Source organism: Stegodyphus dumicola, chromosome X1, assembly GCF_044657685.1.
Source record: "Stegodyphus dumicola isolate Sdum_Otavi_A_Nest chromosome X1, ASM4465768v1".
Lineage (NCBI taxonomy): Eukaryota > Metazoa > Arthropoda > Arachnida > Araneae > Eresidae > Stegodyphus > Stegodyphus dumicola.
In genome coordinates, this window is record NC_140780.1 from 250,215,509 (window position 1) to 250,240,877 (window position 25,369).

General features: G+C 32.6%; 1 protein-coding gene across 2 annotated transcripts in view; it reads right to left on the bottom strand.

Moving 5' to 3' along the window:
- The window catches only part of ACC (acetyl-CoA carboxylase), a 231,818-nt gene that overhangs the window by 100,389 nt on the left and 106,060 nt on the right, over positions 1-25,369 (bottom strand). For both annotated transcript variants that reach the window (XM_085807436.1, XM_085807435.1), the window contains exons 9-21: positions 22,843-22,940; positions 20,975-21,085; positions 19,076-19,285; positions 17,372-17,482; positions 16,054-16,113; positions 15,451-15,776; positions 15,212-15,362; positions 14,844-14,947; positions 3,938-4,019; positions 3,620-3,831; positions 3,396-3,524; positions 3,218-3,308; positions 114-329 (exon numbers count right to left, since the gene is read on the bottom strand). In XM_085807436.1, coding sequence (XP_085663562.1) covers positions 114-329; positions 3,218-3,308; positions 3,396-3,524; positions 3,620-3,831; positions 3,938-4,019; positions 14,844-14,947; positions 15,212-15,362; positions 15,451-15,776; positions 16,054-16,113; positions 17,372-17,482; positions 19,076-19,285; positions 20,975-21,085; positions 22,843-22,940 — 1,901 coding nt within the window. The remainder of the gene's footprint in view (positions 1-113; positions 330-3,217; positions 3,309-3,395; positions 3,525-3,619; positions 3,832-3,937; positions 4,020-14,843; positions 14,948-15,211; positions 15,363-15,450; positions 15,777-16,053; positions 16,114-17,371; positions 17,483-19,075; positions 19,286-20,974; positions 21,086-22,842; positions 22,941-25,369) is intronic.

Below are 25,369 nucleotides of genomic sequence, written 5' to 3' on the forward strand. Positions count from 1 at the left end.
CTTATTACAAGTTCAATAAGTTTGGCTTTGCTTTCATATACATGTTTACATTTAACAAATCCTTTTCTTCAAAAGCACTGAAAATATTTTTTTTTAATTAAAGAATAACTAACTTGAAGTTCTAGAAGAGGCAGGCTAGGATCCCGCAATGTTTTCATAAAAGTATCAACGGCTTGCATCATTTTAGGAGTGAAGTATGGATCAGGTAAAGCGTAACCAGCCAGTATATATTCAAGTTCTTGACGTGCAGCTTGAAATACTTGATTTAATTTATCGCCATGCCAGCTAGGAAAATCATCATTTGGGAATACACCAGTAAACAACTGAGCCTAAATATTAATAAGAGACTTTCACATCAAATTCAAAATTTCAGAGACAAGAAAAATGCAACATTTAAAAAAAAAGCGCTTCAAATTGAAATGAAATAAAAGTATCTTTCAAAGATATAGCCTGAAATAGACTCTCAGTTAACTGTTTTATAAGCAAACAAGCACACATCACTAGCTCATCAGCAAAAGTAAAGGGAGAGCTTGAGGGAAGAGGGAAAAATGTGAGTTAGAAGTTTTTAAAAACATCATCGTATTAAATGCTAAAAATATATTAAATCATACCATTAAACATCCAATACTAAAAAGAAATTATCAGCTAAATTTGTTATCTCTTTAAATTTTATTCAGTATGTGGTTAGATTATTTGAACACGGCAAAGCACGCAAGAGCTACCATCTGTCTAAAGAAAGGTATGCCATTGCATACATGACCAAATGAGGAGGATTGCCTAAGTGATTGCTGTGGAGGACAGGTATTCACATTAAGCATGGAGAAATCATGAAAACCAAACATGCAGTCAGTCTGTTCACCTTGGGTTCAAACCCAGATAAAAATACAGTGTACAGTAGTCTTAGGCACTTGGTCATAAGTAAAGCAATGCAGTACATAAAGTTGCATGTCCATTTGTATTCTATTCATTATAACTAAATACATGTTCAAAATTAAAGTTGCCAGAGAGTTTTTTTTTTTAATTTGCTACTAAAAAAAAAAAAAAACCCCACTATGCTGATAAATTTATCATTCTGTGATTTTTGGCTGTTTAGAATGTGCTTTAATATTTTATATGTTAATGATCTACGAGTATGTTTCCAAAGGTATTGTTTTAAACTAATGTGCTACACATATAAATTTGCTGCATTTTATTAAAGCAAAGCATTCCTGTGAAATATTTTGTAACTCAAAATGGCGCACAGCAAGAAAATAGTTACTATTTATTTTGTATGGAATAGGTTTTAAGCACTTTTACAACAAACAAAAAAAAAATTATACTACTCATTACTTAAATAAAAGAAATAATAATATAAACGCAAACACAGAAACACAGACTGTATAGATAGATATAAGAAAGAGGTAGTGATTGTGATTGGTCATACATTGAGCCATCAGATATTTGGCAGTGGCAGATACATGACCTACTAGACATTATCTCCCCCTAGAAAATCTCTGATGTGACAAGGCAGTTACCTACTGTGGAACAGCGACAGTACGAATATTATCTGTTATAATATATATCCAACAAATCAATTTGTAATGTCTACGTTTGCCTGGTCCTGTAGTAAAATTTAGTCTGGCTGGCTCATAGCAAAGCGTTGGAAGTAAGACAGTATGTTTAGCTAACAAGACTGATACACTTTCTTCTATTATACAGTTTTTCAAAGGCAATCAAAACTTTTTGCAAAGCTGCCCAATTTTTTTCATTTCTGCCTAATTCTTCATGAAAGTGAAATTTATCTTTCATTTTTTTCCATTTAAGGGAAAGTACATTTATTTATGTCTTTCAAAAATGCAGAAAATTATCAAGCAATTGTTTATAAACCAGGAAACACATCTTTTTCAATTTTGAATAACAATATTAAAAAAATTCTACACACTGATAATCTGAAAGTGCTGACCAACTTCTTTATTTGAAAGACACTTTAAAATTTTCCACTGAACTCATGGACCAATGAATGCAGTATGTTTTATTTAAAAAAATATTTTAACTAAGAAAAGCAAAAATACTGAAAAATAAATTTATAACCTTAAATGTTTAGGAAGATACTACTGCTCTACAAGCACTGTTTTATAAATCACAGAATTATTTCCAATTCCAAGTAGTGCAAATGGTACTGGAATAAAGCCTTTGGTAGGCCCAACTACTGAAAATAGGAGTGGAATGAAATACATTCCCATTAACTTTCTTGATTATAATTAATTGTCAACACAAGAAATCAACAATTAAAATAAATTAGAAAATCTAATCAAAACCAGACTTTAAAGTAACAGGAAATATATCAGTACAAAAACATGGCTTTTTTTAAAATAATTAACATTTACCACTGCCAGTTACTTCAGAAAAGTTGAAATCTTTTTTTTTCCTTAGATCCTTTTTTAGCACTTGTTGGTACAGCTAAAAGCATTGCAAAAGGTAAACACTGTCAGTAATCACAAAGAATATAAGACTTCAAATAGCACGAAAAGGAAAATAATTGAAAACTTGAATCAAAGGTATTTGAAATTAAAATAAATACGGTAAGAAACATTGATGATGTATGAAAAAAAAAAATGAATAACTGAGGCAGGAAATAATACATTAGTTTTTTAACTATCCAAAAGTAGCAAAAAACCAACAATGGACATAACAAACTTATAGTAAAATAATAAACAAAAATAACAGAAATTTGCCAAAATAATAAAGATTAGAAACAATAGAAAGTAAGCAGTACAATTTTTTTAGTTTTCATCCAACTTGATGTATGCAATAAAAAAAGACCAAGAATCAATTTTTTCAGAAATTAAGTTTGTTTTTAAAAGTTTTACTAGTACACATGTCCTCTAGTGTATGTATTTTATATAATATGCATGGCAATTTTTTAGATACATCTCCAGATACATTTGCTCAGTTTTTCAAGGACACATAAAAGACATCCCAGAATGGTAAGCACCACGTGAAAGAAAATCTCTTGCTTAAAAATCTTATGAACAGTTTCCTAAAATATTAAAATATAACAAAGTCACAGAGTACTAAAATGTCTTTACTTAGTTTCTGGATATTATAGTTTGATAAAATGAAAACTATAAGTCATGCACATTATCAAACATGAAGAGCAGTACTAATGATATTTACCATTGCACAATTTATTATTATATACATTATACTTAATAAATACAAATACATATATATTTACTCTTTTCATTTGTGATGGGTCATCCAATTCTAAACGAGCTAAAATGGTACCCGCTTCTAACACTGCACCAGGACGTTTCACAAAGTGAATGCTGAAATGAAACTAGATTAAAAAAAATTTGAAAAGGAAAACTTATGGAAGGAACGGATTTTTTTATACATTTTATCTTATAACTTACCAACCACTTTCACTTATAGTCAAAGTCATAACCATTTTCATTACTTCAATTTCAGCATAAGCCTGAGAAGGATAAACATGAGCACCATCTTCAACAAGGAACTGGATAAGTTTACCAGTTGAAGGTGACCTAGATATTCATAGATTTGTTTACATTATAGTTCTATCATGATACTTTCATGAAAAATCATGAAAATATGAAACTAATATTGTGAAAAATCTTACCTTAATATTGTTGGATCGTTTTCCTTTTCAAACACACATGTTTGATTCCCAATCACTACTCTGTAATGATCTATCTCTTCTTTCACATACGTAGTGTAACTTGCACCATCTACTGATAAAAGAAGTCCTCCATCACTTAATCTATGCGCTTCAATTTCCTTGTATGAATTATTCATAGACAAAAAGTAGCGACTGGGACCAGACTTTGTAACCTAAAAAGTTAAAATTTTGCTTTCGTTTATTCTTTAAGAAATATATAAATAAAATGTTAGTCACGCATAATATATTATAATGAAACAATGTGGAACACAATATTACCTGAACTTTATATTTTATACCATCATAAATTAGATCTACATCAACAGTATTACCCAGGATATTGGCTGGCATTATCTGACCTCTGAAACGATAAAATGAAGACATAACTTACCAATACAGTTTAATGTTGTTAGCATGTGTATAATGACTTTTTATTGCAAAACAAAAATATACAGACACAAGCAACTTACAGTAAATAAAACAACACGCAAAATGATACTACAAAGATCTTCCAAAACATTTTTTACATCATGAAGAGAAATTAAAAAGATAAACTGTTTACACTCATAATACAACTCTAAACACATAGCCAAGACAATTTAATATGGAAGAATACTAAATGCAGTAATTTCTACTCTGTATATTTAACTTTAGAATGGTAACTATATGTCATATTTAGGTACACTAAGGTAAAATTATACATTGCTCCTTTATTTTCTCTTGACCAGCCTGATACTCTAGCAAATCTTGTCCAAATTAATTTAAAATAGCATGGTGCAAAGAAGGAAAATAGCCCATTTAGTTTTCCGTCACTGAATTTCACTCAAGATTAAAAGTGCCAAAATTATGCATAATCGACATTAACAGACGAATAATATTTCATGTGCTAACCATTAAAACTATAACTATATATATACCAACTGTCAATTACCACACCTACATGTTCATTACAATTATGCACATTAGTGTACAAAATTATTACCACATAAATTTATACAAAATAAACTAATCTACATCAACATTTAGCTCTTTAAGGTTAAGTTTAGAGGAATACCCACTTTAGAGAATTAATTTAGAGGAATGCAACAAAAACTGTAATTCATTTTTTATATTTTTGAAATAACCTCCCACAAAGTTACATAAGTAATGCATTCTGTAAACCTTTACATAACTCAAATTAATTTAACTCAAAGAGTAGCTTCATAAGAAAGTGTAAAAATTACTATATATGCATGTATCATATATACGTTATAAGATTCAAAAGTTCCTGGACTGAGTCTATAACATAAAAATATTTTGCAGTAGTGCGACTACGAGAATAATTTTGTGTTACTACAGTCTCCCCCTTTTCTAAAAGTGGTTTGCCCTAAATCATGTGGCCAAAAGCTCGCACGACAGAGTTTTTTTGTAGACAGGTGCATTTAGTAGCCAGTGATAGAAAAAATGGCATCAGTTAAGGAGAGAATCAATATCAAATTTTGTGTTTGTTTGCGAAAGAGTATCACAGAGACTTTTGAAATGTTGAAGCATGTGTACGGAGGTGAAACATTATTGAGAATGCAAGCTTGAGTGGCATAGTCGGTTCAGAGAATGCAGGGAAATTGCTGAAGATGACGAAAGCTGTGGCGTCCTGCGATTTCGTGCACTGAAGAAAACATCAAATAGGTGTCTGCGGCAGTACTTGCGAAAAGGCAGCAAACAATTTGCCAAATAACAGAATCAGTTGGGATATCAGAGGCCACATATCAGCGGATACTGACTAAGAATCTTAACATGCATAGGGCGAGTCAACACATTGCTCCCCACATGTTAAACATAGACCAAAAGGCAATTTGAATGGAAATGGCAGGAACTTAATCTCGGATGTTGACAAAGATCCTTCCCTACTTGGCAGAATTATTACTGGAGACGAGCAATGGTGTTTTTTGTACGACCTGCAAACGAAGAGAGCATTGGCAATGTGGAAATCACCACAATCTCCACGGAAACAGAAATTCCGCAAAGATTGCTCTAAAGGAAAGGTCATGCTAGAAGTATTCTTTGATATCCAGGAATCTAGCATATGGAATTTATCCTTGAAGGATGCACTCTGAACAAAGAACTCTACATTGAAATCCTGCAGCATTTGCGTAAGTTGATTTGAAAGACTCAAAAGCCCCCAAAATGTTAAGCAGTCCTGGGTGCTGTTGCATGACAACACTCCTGCTCAACAATCCCTACTTGTCAATGACCTTCTTGCAAAAACAGAAACAACTGTTTTGCCTCATCCTCCTTACTCATCTGCACCCTGTGACTTCTTCCTATTTTCTGAACTGGCAAGATGCATGCAGAGTTGTCGTTTTCAATCTTCTGATGAAATTAAATGTGCATCGCAGGCTGTGTTGCAACTCAACTCTTGTTGAGATCCAATGGCCGAGTGACGTCATCTCGAACTATGAACTCTCGTTTAGAGCTTGCACGAGAACTCTGAATGCAGAATTCGCACGCTGCGTCGTGCCACATTTAAACACTTTTCATTATGTAAATATTCTGTAACCCGTTTGTGTCTTCATTAAATATGTTTGTGTAAAGAGTGTATTTATCATTTATGGATTATTCCCTTCAAGATTTTGCAGATAGAGATGCAAAGAGGAGAATTTAACCAGTGGTCCTGGCAGAGCCCACTGGAACAAGGTAAGCAGTTTTGCTTTACCTTGATTAATTAGAAGTAATGATAACGATAGGAAAATAAATAATAATATTGTAGCACCATAACGTGGCGCCATTGGGTTGAATTTGAACTGAAATTTAATAGATTTTGCTTAAAGCAAAAACATGGATTTAGAAAAATTAAAAAAAGAAACGATCTGCTATAAGAGCAGTAGTTACGAGGCTGATAAATAAGATAGAAACAGGAATTGCTAATGAGGGGGATAAAAATGTAATTGAAGAAACGGTTGCTCAGTTAATTGGTAAAGAAGAAGAATTAATATCTTAGCGGATAATGGTATTGAAACTTTAATTGACGTAACAAATTTAGAAGATGAAATAATGTCTAGAGAAGGGTATAAAAGTAAATCATTGTTTGGAAATTACGCACGAAAAGATATTTAGATACTAATCCAGATAGCGCTAATTCTACTTCATGGGAAACTGTCACTGAATCGCAAAACAAAATTAAACTCTCCAAATTGGCCCTGGAAACGTTTTCGGGAAAGGATGTGTGCAGTTGGCCCGGGTTTTGGGCACGATTTGAGACAGCTGTACACGAAAACGAAAGTCTACATGCAGTACATAAATTTAACTATTTAAAGTCAATTCTTACTTCCGATGCAGAAACTGCAATACAAGGGTTGACGTTAACAGCGTAGAATTACGAGAAGGCTGTGAAAATATTAAAAGATCACTTCGGACGCAAAGAACTAATAATAGATACCCACATGAACAGTTTATTAACTATGACTCCAGTTAAAAGGTCTTGCAATGTGACAGCACTTCGAAAATTATATGGTCGTTGTGAAGTACAAATTAGAGGATTAGAAACGTGTCATATTTTACCGGATTCGTACAGTACCTTATTGTATCAGATATTAATAAAGGTGATTCCGAACGATTTAGCACTAGAATATAATAGGAAATATGAAGATGATAACCAGACAAAAATTACAAATTTGCTAACTATTTTAAGAAAAAAAATAGAAAGTCGAGAACGTACAGGATTTTTAGTTAAGCCAACAGATTCTGAAGTCTCTGAATGGAAATCCCATTTAAGTCACTGAAAGGAAATCCCATTTTGAAAATAAGCGGCAGTTTTGAGAATGTTTTCGAGACAACGAAAGAAAGCGGGATTATAATAAGGGTAGAATAAATAAGGTTGTTTCATGTGTCTCAAAAGCTATCATTTAGCAAGGAACTGCAAATCGAAACTTGTGGTATTTGTGATCGACGACAGCATACATTGATACATTCTGACGAAACAAAGGCATCAGACAAGAGGCCTATCCAAGGACCAGTAGTCTCCTCTGTTTCCGATTGCACAACAGTAAATAACTCATTTCTTCTGACAGTACGAGCTGAAATTATAAACACAGGCAATTGGCACCAGCAAAGTGTTCACATCTTCTTTGATTTAGGATCGCAGCGAACATTTATTAGGGAGGACATCTGCAAGAAATTAAAACTTCCGGTTATTGGAGAAGAAAAAATAAAAATATTCTCTTTTGGTTGCACGACTTCTGAAGCGCAGAATGTTAAAAAAAATCAGGCTCATTTTGTGTAATTTACAGTATCGATATGAAATCAAAATAGAAACTTTAATTATTCCTGTCATTAATGGATCACATATTCATTCCCCTAGAAATGAAATAGTTAATCTTATTAAAAAACAGGGCATACAACTTTCCGATGAATGGGGACAAGGGAATAAACCGCCGAAAATTTCTTTGCTGATAGGAGCGGATTTTTATTGGAAAATAGTTACGGGTAAGGTTCACAGAATGTCTAATTCCTTAGTAGCGGCTGAAACAAAATTGGGTTGTACCATTAGTAAAACAGAAAGGGCTTACGGAATTTCACCAACTAATGTGAATATGATGAAGGTTGTGGTTCATAATAATAAAGATACACAGAAAAAATCACTGTCTAGTTTGCTGAAGAATCTCTGGGAGCTCGAATCTATGGGGATAAATTATGATTTGGATAAGGAACTCGAATTAATTTTATTATAAATTTAATCGAATAATTTACTTTTTGATAATTTCAAAAGATCTGTGAAATTTGAAAACAATCGTTATATTGTCCGCCTTCCCTGGAATTATAATTCAAATGAGCTTGGAGATAATGTGGAGATTGCTAAAATTAGATTTAAGAGTTTAAGTCGTAGATTTCAGAATAATCAACAGTTCTATGACAGATATTGCGAAGTAATTGATAAGTATTTAAAAAGAAGGAATCGCCGAAGAGACTAACAATGAAATTGGACCCAAAACTTATTTTATGCTACATCAAGCAATTATAAGAGAAAACAAGGAAACTACAAAACTCCGTGTGGTTTTTGACACTTTGTCACATGTGGAGAATTGTTTGTCATTAAATGAGTGTTCACATTCATGTCCCAAGGTGTGTCCAGAAATACTGGAATTGCTCCTTAAGTTCCGTCAAAATCGAATTGCGTTTACAGCTGACATCGAACAAGCATTTTTGCAGATTTCTCTTGCTGATGAAGACAGAAATGCAATTAAGTTTCTATGGAACGATGGTGAATTAAATGGAACCAAAACAAAGGCTCTTTGTATGACAATGGTAATTTTTGAAGCATTATCTAGTCTGTTTCTTCTCAGAGCAACTCTTAATGTACACGCTGACAAATACAAGTCACAGTATCCGAACGTATTTTCCATGCTAACTGAAAATATGCATGTTGACGACTTAATTGCTAGAGCAGATGAAGAATCAGAAGCATTTGAGGAATCGGAACATATTAAACGCATACTGAAAGAAGGTGGATTTAACATGCGGAAGTGGAAAACAAATGAAACGAATTTACAAAAGGTATGGAATGAAGAAGATTTTTCACAAGTTTCAACTTGTTCTAAAGTATTGGGATACATATGAAATAAGTCAAATGATACATTTTTGATAGAAATTGAAGTTTGGTAAAAGATGACAAAAGGATAGATAACATACCCACTAAAAGGGAAATCTTGAGATTTGTAGGATGTTTCGTTGATCCCCTGGGGTTTTTAAATCCACACACCATTCGAGCTAGGATTTTATTGCAAGATTTATGGGAACAAAAAAACGCATGGGACAGTGAAATAGCAGAAAATCTCAGAAAGAATTGACAAAGCTAGTGTGATGAATTAGCTCATATTTCTAGTTTGGAAATACAGTTCAGTTTGCAGGTGTTGGGAAAAGAGATATAAAGTATGGTTTACAGTTACACTGTTTCACAGATGCGAGTCAGAAGGCCTATGGGGCTGTTCTGTATTTTCGTTATTCGAAAATTGGAGTCATTCATACAAGTTTCATTACATCAAAAGCACGAGTAGCACCTTTGAAAAAGTTATCACTTCCCAGATTAGAATCGATGGGTATGGTGAACATAATCCAGCTGATTTGCTAACTAGAGGTGAAAACGTCAAACATCTGAAGCAGAAAGCATATGGTGGGAAGGGCCCATGTGGTTAAAGGAAGAAATGGAACACTGGCCAAAACCAAATTTATGTTCCACAAAGAACATTGAAGATTCCAACAAAGTAACTAAGAAAAACATCAAAGGAAGTTTTCGTAAATTCATGCGTTACGGAACCTTCCAAAGATTTATTTAAAACCCAAAATTACAGCAATTTACACTGAATTTACCAAATTAATGTGTGGTGCTTAAGGTTCATCAACAATATCAAAAATACCTTGAAATTATCAGGATGTTTGCAGGTTACCGAACTGGAAATGGCAGAAACTTATTGGATCAAACGTGTTCAGGAGCGAAATTTCACAAATGAAATACGGGCATTGAAGAACAACGAGAAATTGGGTTCAAAATCAAAACTGAAGTCCCTCAGTCCATTTGTAGACGAAAATGGTGTAATTCATGTTGGTGGAAGTTTAGAAAATTAAAATTTTGATTACAAACAAGCACATCCAATTGTGTTGCCCGACAAAGATCATTTCACTGATCTAATTATTCTTCACGGTCATCAGGTAGTAGGGCACGGAGGAATAACAGATACTTTAAATCAGGTAAGAGAAATTTTGGTTGCTGAAGGCTGGTCGAAAAATTAAAAGTGTTCTGTACAATTGCAATACCTGCAAAATATTTCAAACTAAACCTGTCATGCAAGATATGGCACCTCTCCCACCAGAGAGATGCCGAGAAGCCTTTCCGTTTGGAAACTCCGGGATAGATTACGCGGGTCCACTATACATTAAAAGTGGAAGAGAATTATCCAAGGACGTATGTTTTACTGTTTACCTGTGCTGTAACTAGAGCTGTGCATTTAGAACTTACAGCTGATTTTTCCACAGAAAATTTTTGCTTGCATTTAGACGGTTTGTGCTGAATAGTGTATACCGATCACGCCAAAACCTTTAAAAGAGCGAAAAAAGAATTAGAGCTACTGAACGAAGTGATGAAAAGCAATAAAGTTCAAGACGAGTTCTCTAAGCAAGGAATCAAATGGAAATTTATAGTTGAGAGGGCGGTATGGTAGGGAGGCTTTTGGGAGTGTATGGTTCAGTATATGAACGCTCTTCTGAAGAGAATCCTAGGCAAATCATCCTTGACATTCAGGGAATTAGAGACAGTCGTAACAGAAGTGGAAGCTATATTGAACTCCAGAGCTTTAACATTTACATACTCAGATCTAGGAGAGCCAGAATCTTTGACCCCTGGTCACTTCTTAATAGGAAGACAGTTACTGTCATTGCCGCAAGGAAGCTCTAAATTAACTTCAACAAAAGAGAGTCTTACACGTTGATTTAGACATCAACAGATACTGGTAGAAAGAATCTGGCGAAAATGGAGGCAGGATTATTTCATGAATTTAAAATCTGCTCATCATTCCAAACTGGCGAAAACAGGAACCTGTTTCAAGAAAGGAACTATTGTATTAGTGCATGAAGATAAAATTCCAAGGCTGATGTGGAAGATGGCCATCATAATGGAAATCTTTCCTGGAAGGGATGGCAAGGTGAGAGCCTGTGCCGTCTGCTTGCCCAATGGCCATACAATTAAAAGATCAGTGCAACTACTATATCCAGTGGAGCTGGAATATAATAAGGACAATTACAGCAATTGTCCTTCCGGGCTGGAGGATGTTGCAACTCAACTTTTGTTGAGATCTGATGGCTGAGTGACCTCATATTGAACTATGAACTCTCGTTTAGAGATTGCTCAAGAGCTCAGAACGGAGAAGCCGCACACTGCGTTGTGCCACATTTAAACACTTTTCATTATGTAAATATTCTGTAACCCGTTTGCATCTTCATTAAATATGTTTGTGTAAAGAAAGTATTTATCATTTATGGATTATTCCCTTCAAGATTTTGCAGATAGAGATGCACAGAGAATTCAACCAGTGGCCCCGGCAAAACCCATTGGAACAAGGTAAGCAGTTTTGTTTTACCTTGATTAATTAGTTAGAAGTAACAATAACGTTAGGAAAATAAATAATAATAGGCTGAATTAAAGGACAAGGCCAAAAATAGATTCCAGATGCTTCGATGAACTTTACAGGTGCTGGAAAAAGTGTGTTGTTCCACAAGGGTCTTATTTCGAAGGAGGATGTGTTTTTGTAATTTAATCCATAACATTTTTTACGTTATAGACTTTTGAATCCTACCTCATATATATGTAGTTCTAGAGTATTATTTTAGTAGTTTTACATCATGCAACAGCACTCATTCAAATGTAAACTATAAAAGTATGAAAAAACATGAAATATAAAAAACTGAAACAACACTTTTCAAATAAAAATGCCTTGCCAGACAAGCAAACTTCGCTGAATTGTGGGTGAATTGTTACAGAAGGTGGATCATTGAGAAGAAAAATTCTGTTTTCCAGTAAATGTCTACACGTCTGAATGTAAACGGCTGATGGTGGTCGAGGTAGTTTAAGTTGCCATCTTAACATAGTGAGCAGCTCTTCTAATATCAGTAGTGCCATGTCTATCAGGTTAAAGGCCTTAGTTCATCCCTTCATTTTAAATTTCTTTTGGATGTCTAATCTATTTTAAGGGTAAATAAACAATGCACACTAATGGTGACCAACAAGCAAATAAACAAACTGTACAAATATTGCTTTAAGGTAAGAATTATAGGTAAGGAAAAGGAGGAATTGTTTAATGGAGTCTTTATTTCTAATTAGCAGGTCTCAGTTTGATTGTTAAAGTTTTGGGCCACAAACATAACCACGAATTTATGCAAGTTAAGGGATAACAGTATAGAATTTAATCTCAGCATGTATCATTTATAGTACCTTTCACAAAGACTTTCAAATATTTTTCTAGTTAGAATTACTAAAGATTTGGAAGCATTTTACTTTAGTTAAATGATAAATGCCATCCATGTGACTAACTACTTACATCTTATGCACTGCTATTCAGAAAAAAATATGGCTTAAAAAAGACATATGTTACAACAAAGATATTTATTGGATAGAATACATATGATGTAAGGTACGAATGATTAAAATTTTAAACTAAGTAAGAATATACTAAATTTAGTACTTTGCTTGCTCTCTTTCAACACTTAAAACTAATCATGCATTGTGCGCTAGTGATCGATACAGATTTGGGATAGACAGCTGTGAAATGCCCTTCGATGACGATTGAATACATATCCACAACTTATAGCTCAATTATGTGTAATTACATATGGTTCATGAAGGAAAAATTTCTCGTGTTATATGGGGGAAAAATTGGGTACCACATAATCCAGAAATGTGTTGAACACTAAGCACATAAACAACATTGAATAAAACATGCAACAAGGGCAGAACCATTGGAATTTACATCAAAATGGTTCTGTGCAAATGTTAATATTTCTTTTTTCAATGAATGAAATGTAATAGCACCCTACATCATGACACTGATGGCAAAGCTGATCCACTGCAATAAAACTATCCAAATGGTGTTTCCCATAGCACCAGCAAAAGAATGTAACACCATCGTGAGTTCCAGATTATACCTTATCTCATTGAGGATGATGATTTTCTCCTAACTCATGATACCAGGCTCTTTGCTATCTATGAGCAGTTTCAACCTATGGAACCCCTCTTAGAGGTACATAATGGCTTAAGGGATATGCAGAAACAATTATCATTAATGTCATATTACGAAGTGTTATAATTAATGCTTAGAATTTTTCACTGAATAAACAGAAATTGTGACGATATCCAATGTGATTGTTACCAAATGAAGCGTAATTGCCCACACGAATGATATTACTTGATTCCTTATACATGACATGCAACCAGCCTCTTTTCTGTAATCTCACTGCATACCATGCCAAACAATAAGAATTCAACCATACTTTCAGTACTGAATGTACTGCTAATTTAAGTCGTTCTTTATATTTACAGCAATGCCATTCAAAACCAGCTTGAGTGTGAAGGTTTGTTTTAAATTATTTTTACACTTTTAGAGTTATTAAACTTAATGCTACATACATAAAATTAGATGAATAATTAAAAGTAGGTCTTAATATGGATAATAGCTTTGATTTGGTGTCCACACCAAGCATTTCCAAGGAATCAGCAGGAGGGCTACAATTTGAGGGTAAACACTGTTACTTTGGTAAAAGCTACGCCAGCCACTAATAAGGAAATTCCAAGCAGCAGTAGTCTCCAGAAGAAAAAGTATTCTGATGAATACTTAAAAGATTTTATTCACTGAAGATAAGGACAGCCTTAATCCTCTTTGTGTAATTATGTTACAAAGTTTCATCAAATGAAAGAGAATAAAACTTTTGCTGTTGCATCAATCAAAAATGAAATATTCAACAAAAAGGAATAAACTTTTTTTCAGCACCTATCTAAAGATTCTAACATAAAAATCTTACCTATTATTAGCTAATAAAGATCAAATAAATGCAGTTGAAGCATCGAACAGAAAGAGTTACCATATAGCTAAAAGTGGTAAAATCTTACAATTGCTAAAAATTGATAGATGCATGTATTAAAAATGCTTTTTACTGTATGTCTGGAGAAAAATATGTTTGAAAAATGAACAGAATTCAATTCTCAAAAGAGAACAACGATTGAGAGAATAATGATTGCCGATAGGATTGATGAGAGAACCATGTATCGATTTCACAATATTTCTTTTTAGTGCAAGATAGATAAATAATAAAAATTTAGTGGAAACTCTCTTACTGTGCTACCATCTCAGAGGAAGATGTGAAATGAAGGACATCATTAAAGATTATTTTTGAGAAAAAGATACTGACTGAGCCAATTGCTGCAATGTTATGTCTTTTTAAATGACCAGCAGGCACAAAATTCAAAGTACACAAGTGAAAAAAAGCGATTTTTTAAACTATTCCATTGATAAAAACTCAAAATTTCTATTAAATACTTTATCTAAATAACAAAAAACATGCATTAATAATATTTTTTGTAGATCGTATTGAAATTGCATTTTAACCATCAAATCATAGTTCACTGAGATAGCCTGCATCAAAGCAAATAATATCCCAAAACTCTTACTTCTCAAGAGATGTTTGAAAATTATGGAAGTTATCAAGAATAGTTCGATCAGCAACGTGCAATGATCCACATATCACAGCAAGTGTTGTATCAGGTTTCTCAGCCTACAAGATAAATAATTTAAGAATATATAAGTTTTGAATAAAAATTCAAAATGAAAAGTACAATAAAAATTCAATACAAATTTCTTAGTTCTTTAAACCAGAAACAAATGTAGAAATGAAATATCTAATTTCATTACAAAATATCCAGTTTCTTTAAAAATAACATTTACATTTCAGAAACTTATAACATTGTTTACAAAATGGCAAGATTATCTTACCTCACATATTACTACACCCGAAAATTAGTAAATGAAGTAAACATACCTTAACTTTTTCAGCAATTAAATGGTCAAGCCAACTTGTATTTATGTTATTCCTCTGAAAGTCATCAGTCTCCAGTAGTGTTATCAAATATTCAACAGTAGTTCTAAAATCGCCTCTAATAGATAACTCTTTAAGTGCAACAACAAGATTTCTGTAACAGAAAATATTTAAATAAAATATTCACTACAGTTATTCAACAAATGATGTTTTAGATAAGAATGAATCAAAAAGCTACTTACTCACGAGCTTCTTCTCGATTTTCTCCCCAAGAGAAACAATGTCCAAACTGTGAATCAGCAAATTCATGTAGTCCACCAGAAGCAGTCACACTAAAATAACCCCAAACATTTTTATTACTTCTGAAATTTAGTTCTTGAACAGTTCCAGCACTTGGCTTAAATCCTTCATCGGGATTCTCACTAGTAATTCGAGCTGCAATTACATGTCCCCACGGACGAGGTTTATGTGGTGGATTATCAAAATCAATGGGAGAATCACTCCACGGATTTTCTTTGTATAGCATTCTTATATCTTTTATCCTATGCAAAGGTATACCCATAGCTATCTAAATAAAATTCAAAATTTAAGAGTATTAGATATATAAAATTGCAAATTACATTAAAGACATTAAAGACAGTCACAGTTTATATCCATGCATTCAAGCAATAGCAATTTAGACTGAAGAATAGTAACAGAAAATGAATTATAGAATTCTACTGAGTAAGGTATTATAAAAAAAAAGGTAAAGTATGAATTTTACAAAAAACAAAATATAATAAAAGTTTCACCAAAGTTTGGTTTCTTTTCCAATTTTAATGAAATCACTTAGTAAAAAAACTTACCTGCAGTTGACAAGCTGGGAGATTTACATCAGCAACCATTTCTGTACACGGATGCTCAACCTATATATAAATTCAACACAATAATTTAAAATATATATATAATAAATTAAAAAGGTAACAAAAAAGCTCTTGCTGTTTTTGATGTCTTATTTGAAACATGAGTTACATACCAGAAGAGCCGATGAAGGGTTAGCATGACCACTGACCTGCAACTAATACAGGCACATTACAGCAATCCCCTCTCATCCGGATATAGTGAAGCAGCTCATTTTCAGTTATTTGTTGTGCAACTTTAAGCCAGTAATTGCATTAACTCACTGAATATGTTAAGCATTTTGGAAGGATGTCATGAGTGAATGCAAAGCCCTTGTGATGAACCCTGCTGTCTTTCATGAGTGTTGGATCACAAGGCCATGAAGGCTGCCACAAATGAGTGGTGAATTTTCTGAATGTTTTCTGACTTCTGAGGAAACAGATTTCATTCGCACCACATAGGAAAAGTGTACAAATTGAGCAAGTTGTACACGTTGCCGACAAGGTATGCGATGCACAGCCTCTTTTTCATTACTGTCACAACACCGAAACACACACATATTTGGTCAAGTGCTCATGATTGACAAAAAGTGAGTTCGATATCAGGCACTGGTTGCCACCATGACACTGTGCTTGAAACCTCAAGACCATCACTGCACTCATGTAAGATCATACTCTGTGTCTGGTGGACTAATCACCAAGTGGCACACTGAAAGCTACACTCAACAGGCCATGCTATCATGCAGACCTGCAGCAGTTGCAATGGGTACAACATGCATTACAGAAGTAGTAGCCAGTATTAATTAATCACTATGTGCTGTACCTTCGCAACTATTCAAGACCACACATTGCAATGATGATCAGGTATACTATTTAGCAACTTGGCTACAATACCTGTGCTCACTGGACTTAACACCCACAAACTGTCACCTGTTCTATTCTCTGGACAACCATCCCTTTGAGAAATCCTCTGACAAAAAGGCAGACTTGAAACATGCTCTCATAGACTTCGCATCCAAGACCTCCCCCACCCAAATTGTGTTGCCAGGAGATTGCACAGCTGCATAAATATTGACAAAGTATGCTCGATATTGATGGAGATAACTCCAAGGTCTAACACTGTCCAAACTAGACTGAGTACTATGCGCTGTATGTCTGTATGTTTCTGATGATCACAAATGGCAAGAACTTCTTTGATTACCTTGTATTAAAAATAATTTTTATGAACTAAATTTTGTCATCACAAGGCATACCTAGAAATATAATAATGACAAGTAAACTTCACCTGTAACCTTGGATTTAGCTCTAAAAAGTAAAAACTTCCATCATCTTCATAAAGGTACTCCACAGTACCAGTACTAACGTAGCCTACCATCTTTGCTAAACGTACAGCTGCCTAAAATTAGAAAAATTAATCACTATTAAATATTTTTAAGAACATGTTTTACCTCCCAATTATGTAATAAAAATAGCTTAATTACACAATTCAGTAGAAAGTTCCGAGATCCGGACTAGTGTGGACTTCGGCGATTCAGGATTTGGGAATTTTCTGGATATTAGACAATTTTAAATCTACTATGATGGAATGTAGAAATTATAAAATTAAAAATATGAAATCATGATTTATGAAATAATAAAGCATTTATGATCTACAGGGTATCAAAATTTACAAAAAATAAAAAAAAGAGCTTAATATTTATATATTTACTTTATTAAATATTTCTTTCAATGCAAGTTGTTTAAGTTGCTTTGCTTTTTGTCCTAATACTTTCTATTTAATTCTATAGACATATAACTTCTTGTTCAGTTACAAAGTTCCATTGTTCAAGATCTGTAATCGCCACATCGAGAATCCAGACTAACTTGTTAATCTACATTTTTTCTTTTTCATTAACCTCTCTGCCACTTTTTTCACTATCGGTAGCAGTATTTTCTGGATCTAGAACCATGCTACAGATTTTCACATATTACAGATCATGCATTGATAAACATATGGCGATGAAAGCAAAATATAATAAATAATGGTTTGTCAGGTTGACGGCAAGGATATAAAATATTAGTTGGTGTATAATCAACGTTTCTGTTTAGAATGTTCGGTTTGAGAGGTATGCCAAGCAGATACGCACTTACGGAGTCAAATTATTGATTACAAAAATTTATGATAAAATGATTATTTCTTCAATAATGAGACATTTTATTTAGTGCTGAAGTGAGAATCAGGACTCTCTGAACGTTTTATTATGAGGAGGGGGAAAAATCAAATATGCATGCGCAAAGCATACCCCTAAAAAAATTGGTTGGTAGTGACATTGAGGTCCAGATTTTAGGCATCCAAATCTTGGACTTTGTACCAAACATAGCATTAGAAACATGCTTGACAATTAAATTAATTGTATAATGGCTCAACATTTTATTTGTAAATTCTTAATAATTATGGATTATTAAGAGATGTCACTGATTTATAATTTGTTGGGGGAGGGGGTCACAGTTTTGAGGTAAGCAAATCCTATTCCCAGACATGTGTTTTATTGAAAATTCTATACCCTTATGTATTTTATATGAGGATGTAAGACTGATTCTGTTTCAGTTTCGTTCAAGATATTTATCATTACATAGTATCTTCAGAATTTTGTCTACTGCTTTATTTAATAATTTTGCACTTTCAATTAAATACTACTGAAATTTGTCAAGAAAGAATTTTGTAATTTCAATCTGCAAAAATACACGCATTTAATATTGATTTAATGATGCTTCAGAAGTCCTTAAGACTTCTGAAAAGTGGAAAGATGTGATAACATAATGAATATAATAAGCTGATGAAATTAAGTCACACATTCTCTATGCTACCAGAAACGAGAAGTCGATTCCTCAAATCAACAATAAGATACACTGCAGTATGATGAAAAAAACTGAATTTACCACATTTCTAATGTCAATAAATAAAATAGCAACTTTATTGCTTTCAGACTCAGCTTCGTACACAATTTACCTTTTCCATTTGCTCAAAAACATTAGGTTTAGCTATAACACAAGGAGCTTCTTCAATAATCTTCTGATGTCGCCTTTGTATGGAACAGTCTCTTCCAAACAATGACAAGGCATTACCATACGAATCAGCAACTAACTGCACTTCTAAATGCCGAGCACAAGTTGCCATTTTCATAATAAAAACAGGTGACCCTGGAACCTCAGTTTGGACCTTTAAAAGGAATATATTTAATATTAAAAACATGTCAGATAATGAAAATGTTTTACATGATTTTATAATAAATAATATAAGATGGTTAATTTGAACTAAGTCAAATATTTCACTATTTTTAAATTATTATTTTGTAAAAATTAACATTCGTCCTAAAAGCAGATTTAAATATATAAATTCTGTTGTATTTTTACCAAGTAATATTTTATACAATTATTGAATATAAATAATGGCAACACATTTAAACATGACAAAACATTTATTCACTGAAATAATGCTATATCTTTTCAGTATAATTTCTAAAATGATAACTTTTCCTAGATAATGCTGTTTGTCATTTGATAAACCATTTTTGATTATATTGGCAAATAAAAGCCATACAGCTTGAAGGATTCATTTAATTGTATGAAAATATGTTTTATCTGTAGTTCTTAGTTTTGTAGTGATCAAACATGCATGGACTAAAACATCAGTAGAATGAGCATATGGTGGTTCACCGAGAATATCCAACTGCTATTCTAACACTTGTAAATTTTTTTATAGGAGTAGAAGTGCCAAATCAAGCACTGTTATGCAAGATAAAAGATGTACTCAATTTGAAATTGCACTACATCCAACTTCAGATGACTTAATATTGCTCAATGGTTATCATTTTATTGTACAATTTAACACTGAAACAATTACTTGAAAACTTTTGTTTAATACTTGCTCCATATATTAAAATTAAAACATATTTCAGGACAGAAGTAATACTTTACTTTCACATTGTGATATCAGGAACTGTATAATACAACATCACAGTTTGAGCATTATATATTATTACCGTCATTATTTGCATGATTCCTGGTTCTGAGTGAATTTTTCCCCAAGGAAATGGATAGGTATTTCAGCTTGCCAGACTCTTGCTTTAGTTCAAATTTGTATAATCTGTTCCTTGTTTTCAGACAGATAATTTGACAGAATGCACCACTGCTGCCTCTTATACTGTTCCATGCACTCACTAGCATGAATATAATGGCACTATATTAAAGCTTTCGAACAGTAACAAAACACCACTGTACAGCAACTTTACAACTACCATTTATGACTACAGAGCAGGCAAAACCGTTTTGGGGAAAATCTACCTCTGTAGCTAACTCTTATTGTCTGCTGACAATTTTATATTCAGCAAAATTAAATTGCAATCATGTATAGATTTTGAATGGAAGGCCATTCTAATTGTGCACATCATCCACTCTGTTTTCACCATCTTTGAATGCTATCAGCAACCATGTCCCTATTTGATACTGTAATATTTAACTGCCAACTGCTTTCCAAAACCCTGATAATATTTTGCAGCATTCCTTCCATAAATCATTTCAATTTTAGCATATATATTTCTGAAACAAGAAAATTATTTCCTTAGGATGCTTTTGTTCAACATTTCACACTCTTCTTTCCTAAAACCATGCACATACTGCAACAAGGTACAGAGAACAGCAACAGCCTTACTTGACAAGTACCAGCAAGCAAAATGCCGCACGTATGCCTAAGCAGTACAGAGATAGTGTTACCATTATTGTATATTCAACATTTATACATTTAATAAAAGGCCTATATTTATTCAGCACTAGAAATACATCAGCATAAATAGCATTACATTAGAAAGACAAACATTAACACAATTCCATAAATATTAAAATGAATTACTTGACGAAACTGAGTCGGAAAATCATCTATGCTAACTGCTTTTCTTATGCCTTTGCCACCTCCCCCTTCAGATGCTTTAATCATTACAGGAAATCCTATTTCTTGAGCTATCTAATGGAATATATATAAAATATTAAAAAAACAAAAATTCAATATCAATAAAAGGTAATTTTCTATTCAAATAGTCTGTAGAGACATTAGCTTGTTTCAAAGCAGAAGCAAAAAATGTGAAATGCCCTCGCCGGTGCTTGAACTATGGAATTCTCGAATACACGGCGAGCGCGCTGGCCATTACACCACGAAGGCATGCTACGAAAGCGGGAGAAATACCTCATAAGTCTTTTCTAAAACTATTTGGGCACAAATTAATTTTTTACTCTCGTTTTTCTACTTGAAACAGTAGTACAAAAATATAAAGACAATGGTTCACAGTATGTATGTATCTGCAGAAAAAAAACTGTTCATGAAAACTGCAACCTCATGATGTAGTAATGAGAACTCTACATCAATTACAGGGTGGTTATGTTGTTAAAATACACTATGCAAATTCATCATTCAAGAAATAAGTACTCAACTGTGCAAACTGTCTTCTGAAAACCATAAGGTTTTTATATACTGCTCAATGATTTATCAAAGCATATAAATATAATTTATCACTTGTTTTGTTGTTATCTTTGAGAGAAATTGTATTTAATATGTTTTCCTCAGGGTACGCTATTTAGATTATTTCTTAATTTCCTTAGAGAAAACTTATAAACAAATAAAGCTCATATAGTCCATGCTACTTAATATACAAGCCATTTATTTACTTAGTGATTTGAAAATATCTTTAAAATATTAGGGTCATTCATATATATGAAGTTATATTGTATTCAGACCAGTACGATATTTTATTTTACTAGAAATGTAGCCTTGACATACAGCTTATATGATGAATGCTCACTGAAAGAAATTTAGTTAAGCTTTAGCAAAGGAACTTGGCAAACACTTTCAACAATTGTCAAAGTGCCACAGAATGTATCTGCCAAAATAAATTTATATTAGAATAATACCTGAATCCATTTTTTAATTATTAATAATAAAAACCTTAAAATTTTAAGCAATGAAGAGGTCACCTTGTAATCTTCAATGATTAAACTGTTAGCAAAATGTAATCATAAATTTATTAGAAGGGTTTAACCTGAAATAAACTTACATAATTAGAAAATTAAATGTAAATATGATTTGAGAATAATATATATTCATAAAATTGGAACACAAGGGAAAAATCTCTCACAAATTCTTTTTGACCACATACATTAAAAATATTTTCCCAAAATATTTCTCTTTTACTTTTTTTACAAATACTGTAATTAATTTTCATGCAAAGAATACAAGTTTAATTTTTTACCATCGTCAAAATGATTGGTTGAAGAAGCTGTGAATTTAAAATATTTTATGTAGTTTCTGTTAATGATGCATTCGTCATATATCCTGAATAAGCTAATATATAGCATAAATGTTAATAGCAGCTTCCCCTTGTCAATCAACGTCATGTGAAGATAACATATTGAGAGAAACTAATTTTACTCGCTAAATTTAGCAAAGGAAGAGATTTTCTTAATTGTATTGAGATAAAACTTCACCCCTTGAGGTAATTTGGACCAAAGTAGTTTGCTGTTTCTGCAAGACTGATTGAGTATACATGATTATTTTTAATGTGGGTTCCTGAAAAAGCGATGCCATTCAGGGGCGATAGATTAATGCCTAAGTTTTTATATGTACAAATGCATCTTATGTACCATATAACGTATGGCAGTTTACTGCCACTTCTTTTAATATTCTAGGGTTCATAAAAGAGATTTAAGTACAGAAAAATATGAATGTACCTTCAGTCCCTCGTCGACATCTGACACACATCCTTTTTTGTACAATTCAGAACGTATCTTTATTTTATTATTAACATTGTTCCACTCAGCTATGAGCCCTTGAAAGAGAAACATAAATATTTTAGATGCAAATACTCTGACATTACAATGTTTAAAATTCAGCTTCAGTGATTTTCAAGTAAACAAACCATTCAGTGTAGTATAAAATAAATATACAACATGTGCGATATACATAATAATAAAAAAATAACATCAAAAAAGTTTTCATAAGTTTATTAGCTCTTTTTAAAGAAATAAAATGAACTTTCCTATCCAGAAAAGAAAAATAATTTCTACAGTATTTAGCCACAGACATCAAGTAACTATATCATTAATATACACATAAAAAGCTCACAGCAATTTTTATAGCAAAACTACTCTCTTAGTAGAAGCTCTTAACATTATATTGGTAGACTCATAAAACAAGCTATTAGATAAAGATTACTAATGTAATTTGAAGTCAAGAGGTAACAGCATTTATAATGCAATTACATTAACTATACTGATACAAAAAAAAAAATCCAAAATACATTTTAATTCACATATGCAGAATTTACTAACAAAATAAAATGAGAAGAAACCCAGAAAAGGAGCTTTTCTTGATAAAAGGATGAAACATGTCAAACTGTATCAAACAGGATGATACCATATCAAACTGCTTTCATTGGTATGGTTTGCATGCAAAGAGACTTGTTGTTAGTGTTCTCTTAACTGTAACACAACACAGGACAGGGGAAACTGAGCATATGAACATCGCAGTTAGGTACTACAGAGTGGTATGAAGCTATTTTTATAGCCAGATAACTGTCATATCTTCAAATTTTCTAAAGTCATATGTCTGTAAAAATACATTGACACATGCAATGCAATATTTTCAAAAAGATTACTACATCATATGCAATTCTTCAAGCTAGTGACTGATCCTATAATTTTTTTTATAGTAAGAGTATACTATATAGAGACTATAAGAATATATAGAGACTATATATATATACTATAAGAGTATACATATATAGAGAAAAATAGAGCAAAGAATTATTGTACGATATATATGTATATATGAGCTGATTTTATTATTTATACATATACATACACACACACACACCATGTATTACATGTATCCCAATAGTAACAAATGTCAATACTACATTTAAGCATTTTATAATTATGGATCCTGCCACTAGGCCTACTTAGCTTAGGCCAAACTCTATTTTTTCCTTCCAAGTGGTATCGATCTGATTACAGCAGTTTATCTTTCGGGATAATTTTTTTGCATGAAGAATGCATAAACTGTAGCAGAGTTTGCTATTGTGGTTCAGCAAAACCTTTTTAAGATGAAGCTTTGAGTAAACTGCATGTGTACAAGTGATCTTCCAGATTAAAAAAATTGAGACACGTCAAATGAAGACTTATCAGTTTCCCATCCACTGATGAGCAGAAATGAGTAAGAAACTAAGATCATTATAGAAAACATTTCTGAAGAAACATTGTCTGTCTGAAAATTCTTAAGAGAGAACATTATGCTTGTATCTCACTTACATCATTCATCAAATCATCATCTTTCTCAGAGTGACACTTTTCCTATTTCCACTGGTAAAGAAAGCTTCCAGAAAACAATCTAGTATTCTAAGAAAAAAAGCAATTCAGTGATATGAATGCCACACAAGAAATCCATGTTTCTTCTAGTTGACAGAAGTTGAGAAAAGTGTATCAATGCAGGTGGCAAACACACTAAAGGGGACTAAAATGCTTTAAAAAATCTTGTTGTTTGTTAGTATCCCCTCGCATGTATGTATATGATATATTGTAACCCCACAGTTCAATGAGCACCATCTAGTGGCCGCTGGAACAAACACCAGGGAAAAAAATCAAAAAAGACTAGCCTACAGTCAATGTGCGGAAGTTGCATGCTGTTTCCCCGAGATGTTGTTCCCCGAAATTTACTTTGTAACTTAAATGTGTAATTATAATGCCCTTAATTGTAATGTTTTATCTTAACTGTTTTTGTTAATTAAAACTATTTAAAAAGGCCAAGTGAGTCTTTGTTTATGGTAGTTTTGGTTATAGTTGGCTACACCACACGTGGCTCGAATGATTTATCCAATTGAGAAAAAAAAAAACATGCTCAAGACTCCAGGACATCAACTCGTATTCTTTTCCAGGTTTTAGGTATACTGCTTCCACCAGTGAAGATTATTTGGAAACTGCACGACGAAGTATCAGCTTCATCTTCACCCAAAGGTTATTTTGGACGTTACATGGTTTTATCTTCACCCGAAGATAACAAATACGATATCTTCACTTAATAAGCATTTAACTTAATAAGATAACAGATTTTCACTTAATAAGCAATATAAAATTCTAACTATAATGTCGTTAATACGTCAATAATTTATAATATTAAATATGGAATAAAATGCGTCATTAAAAACGAAACAGAACCATTATATAAAATATATATAAGCTCTAGGTATTTCCTTTTAGATAT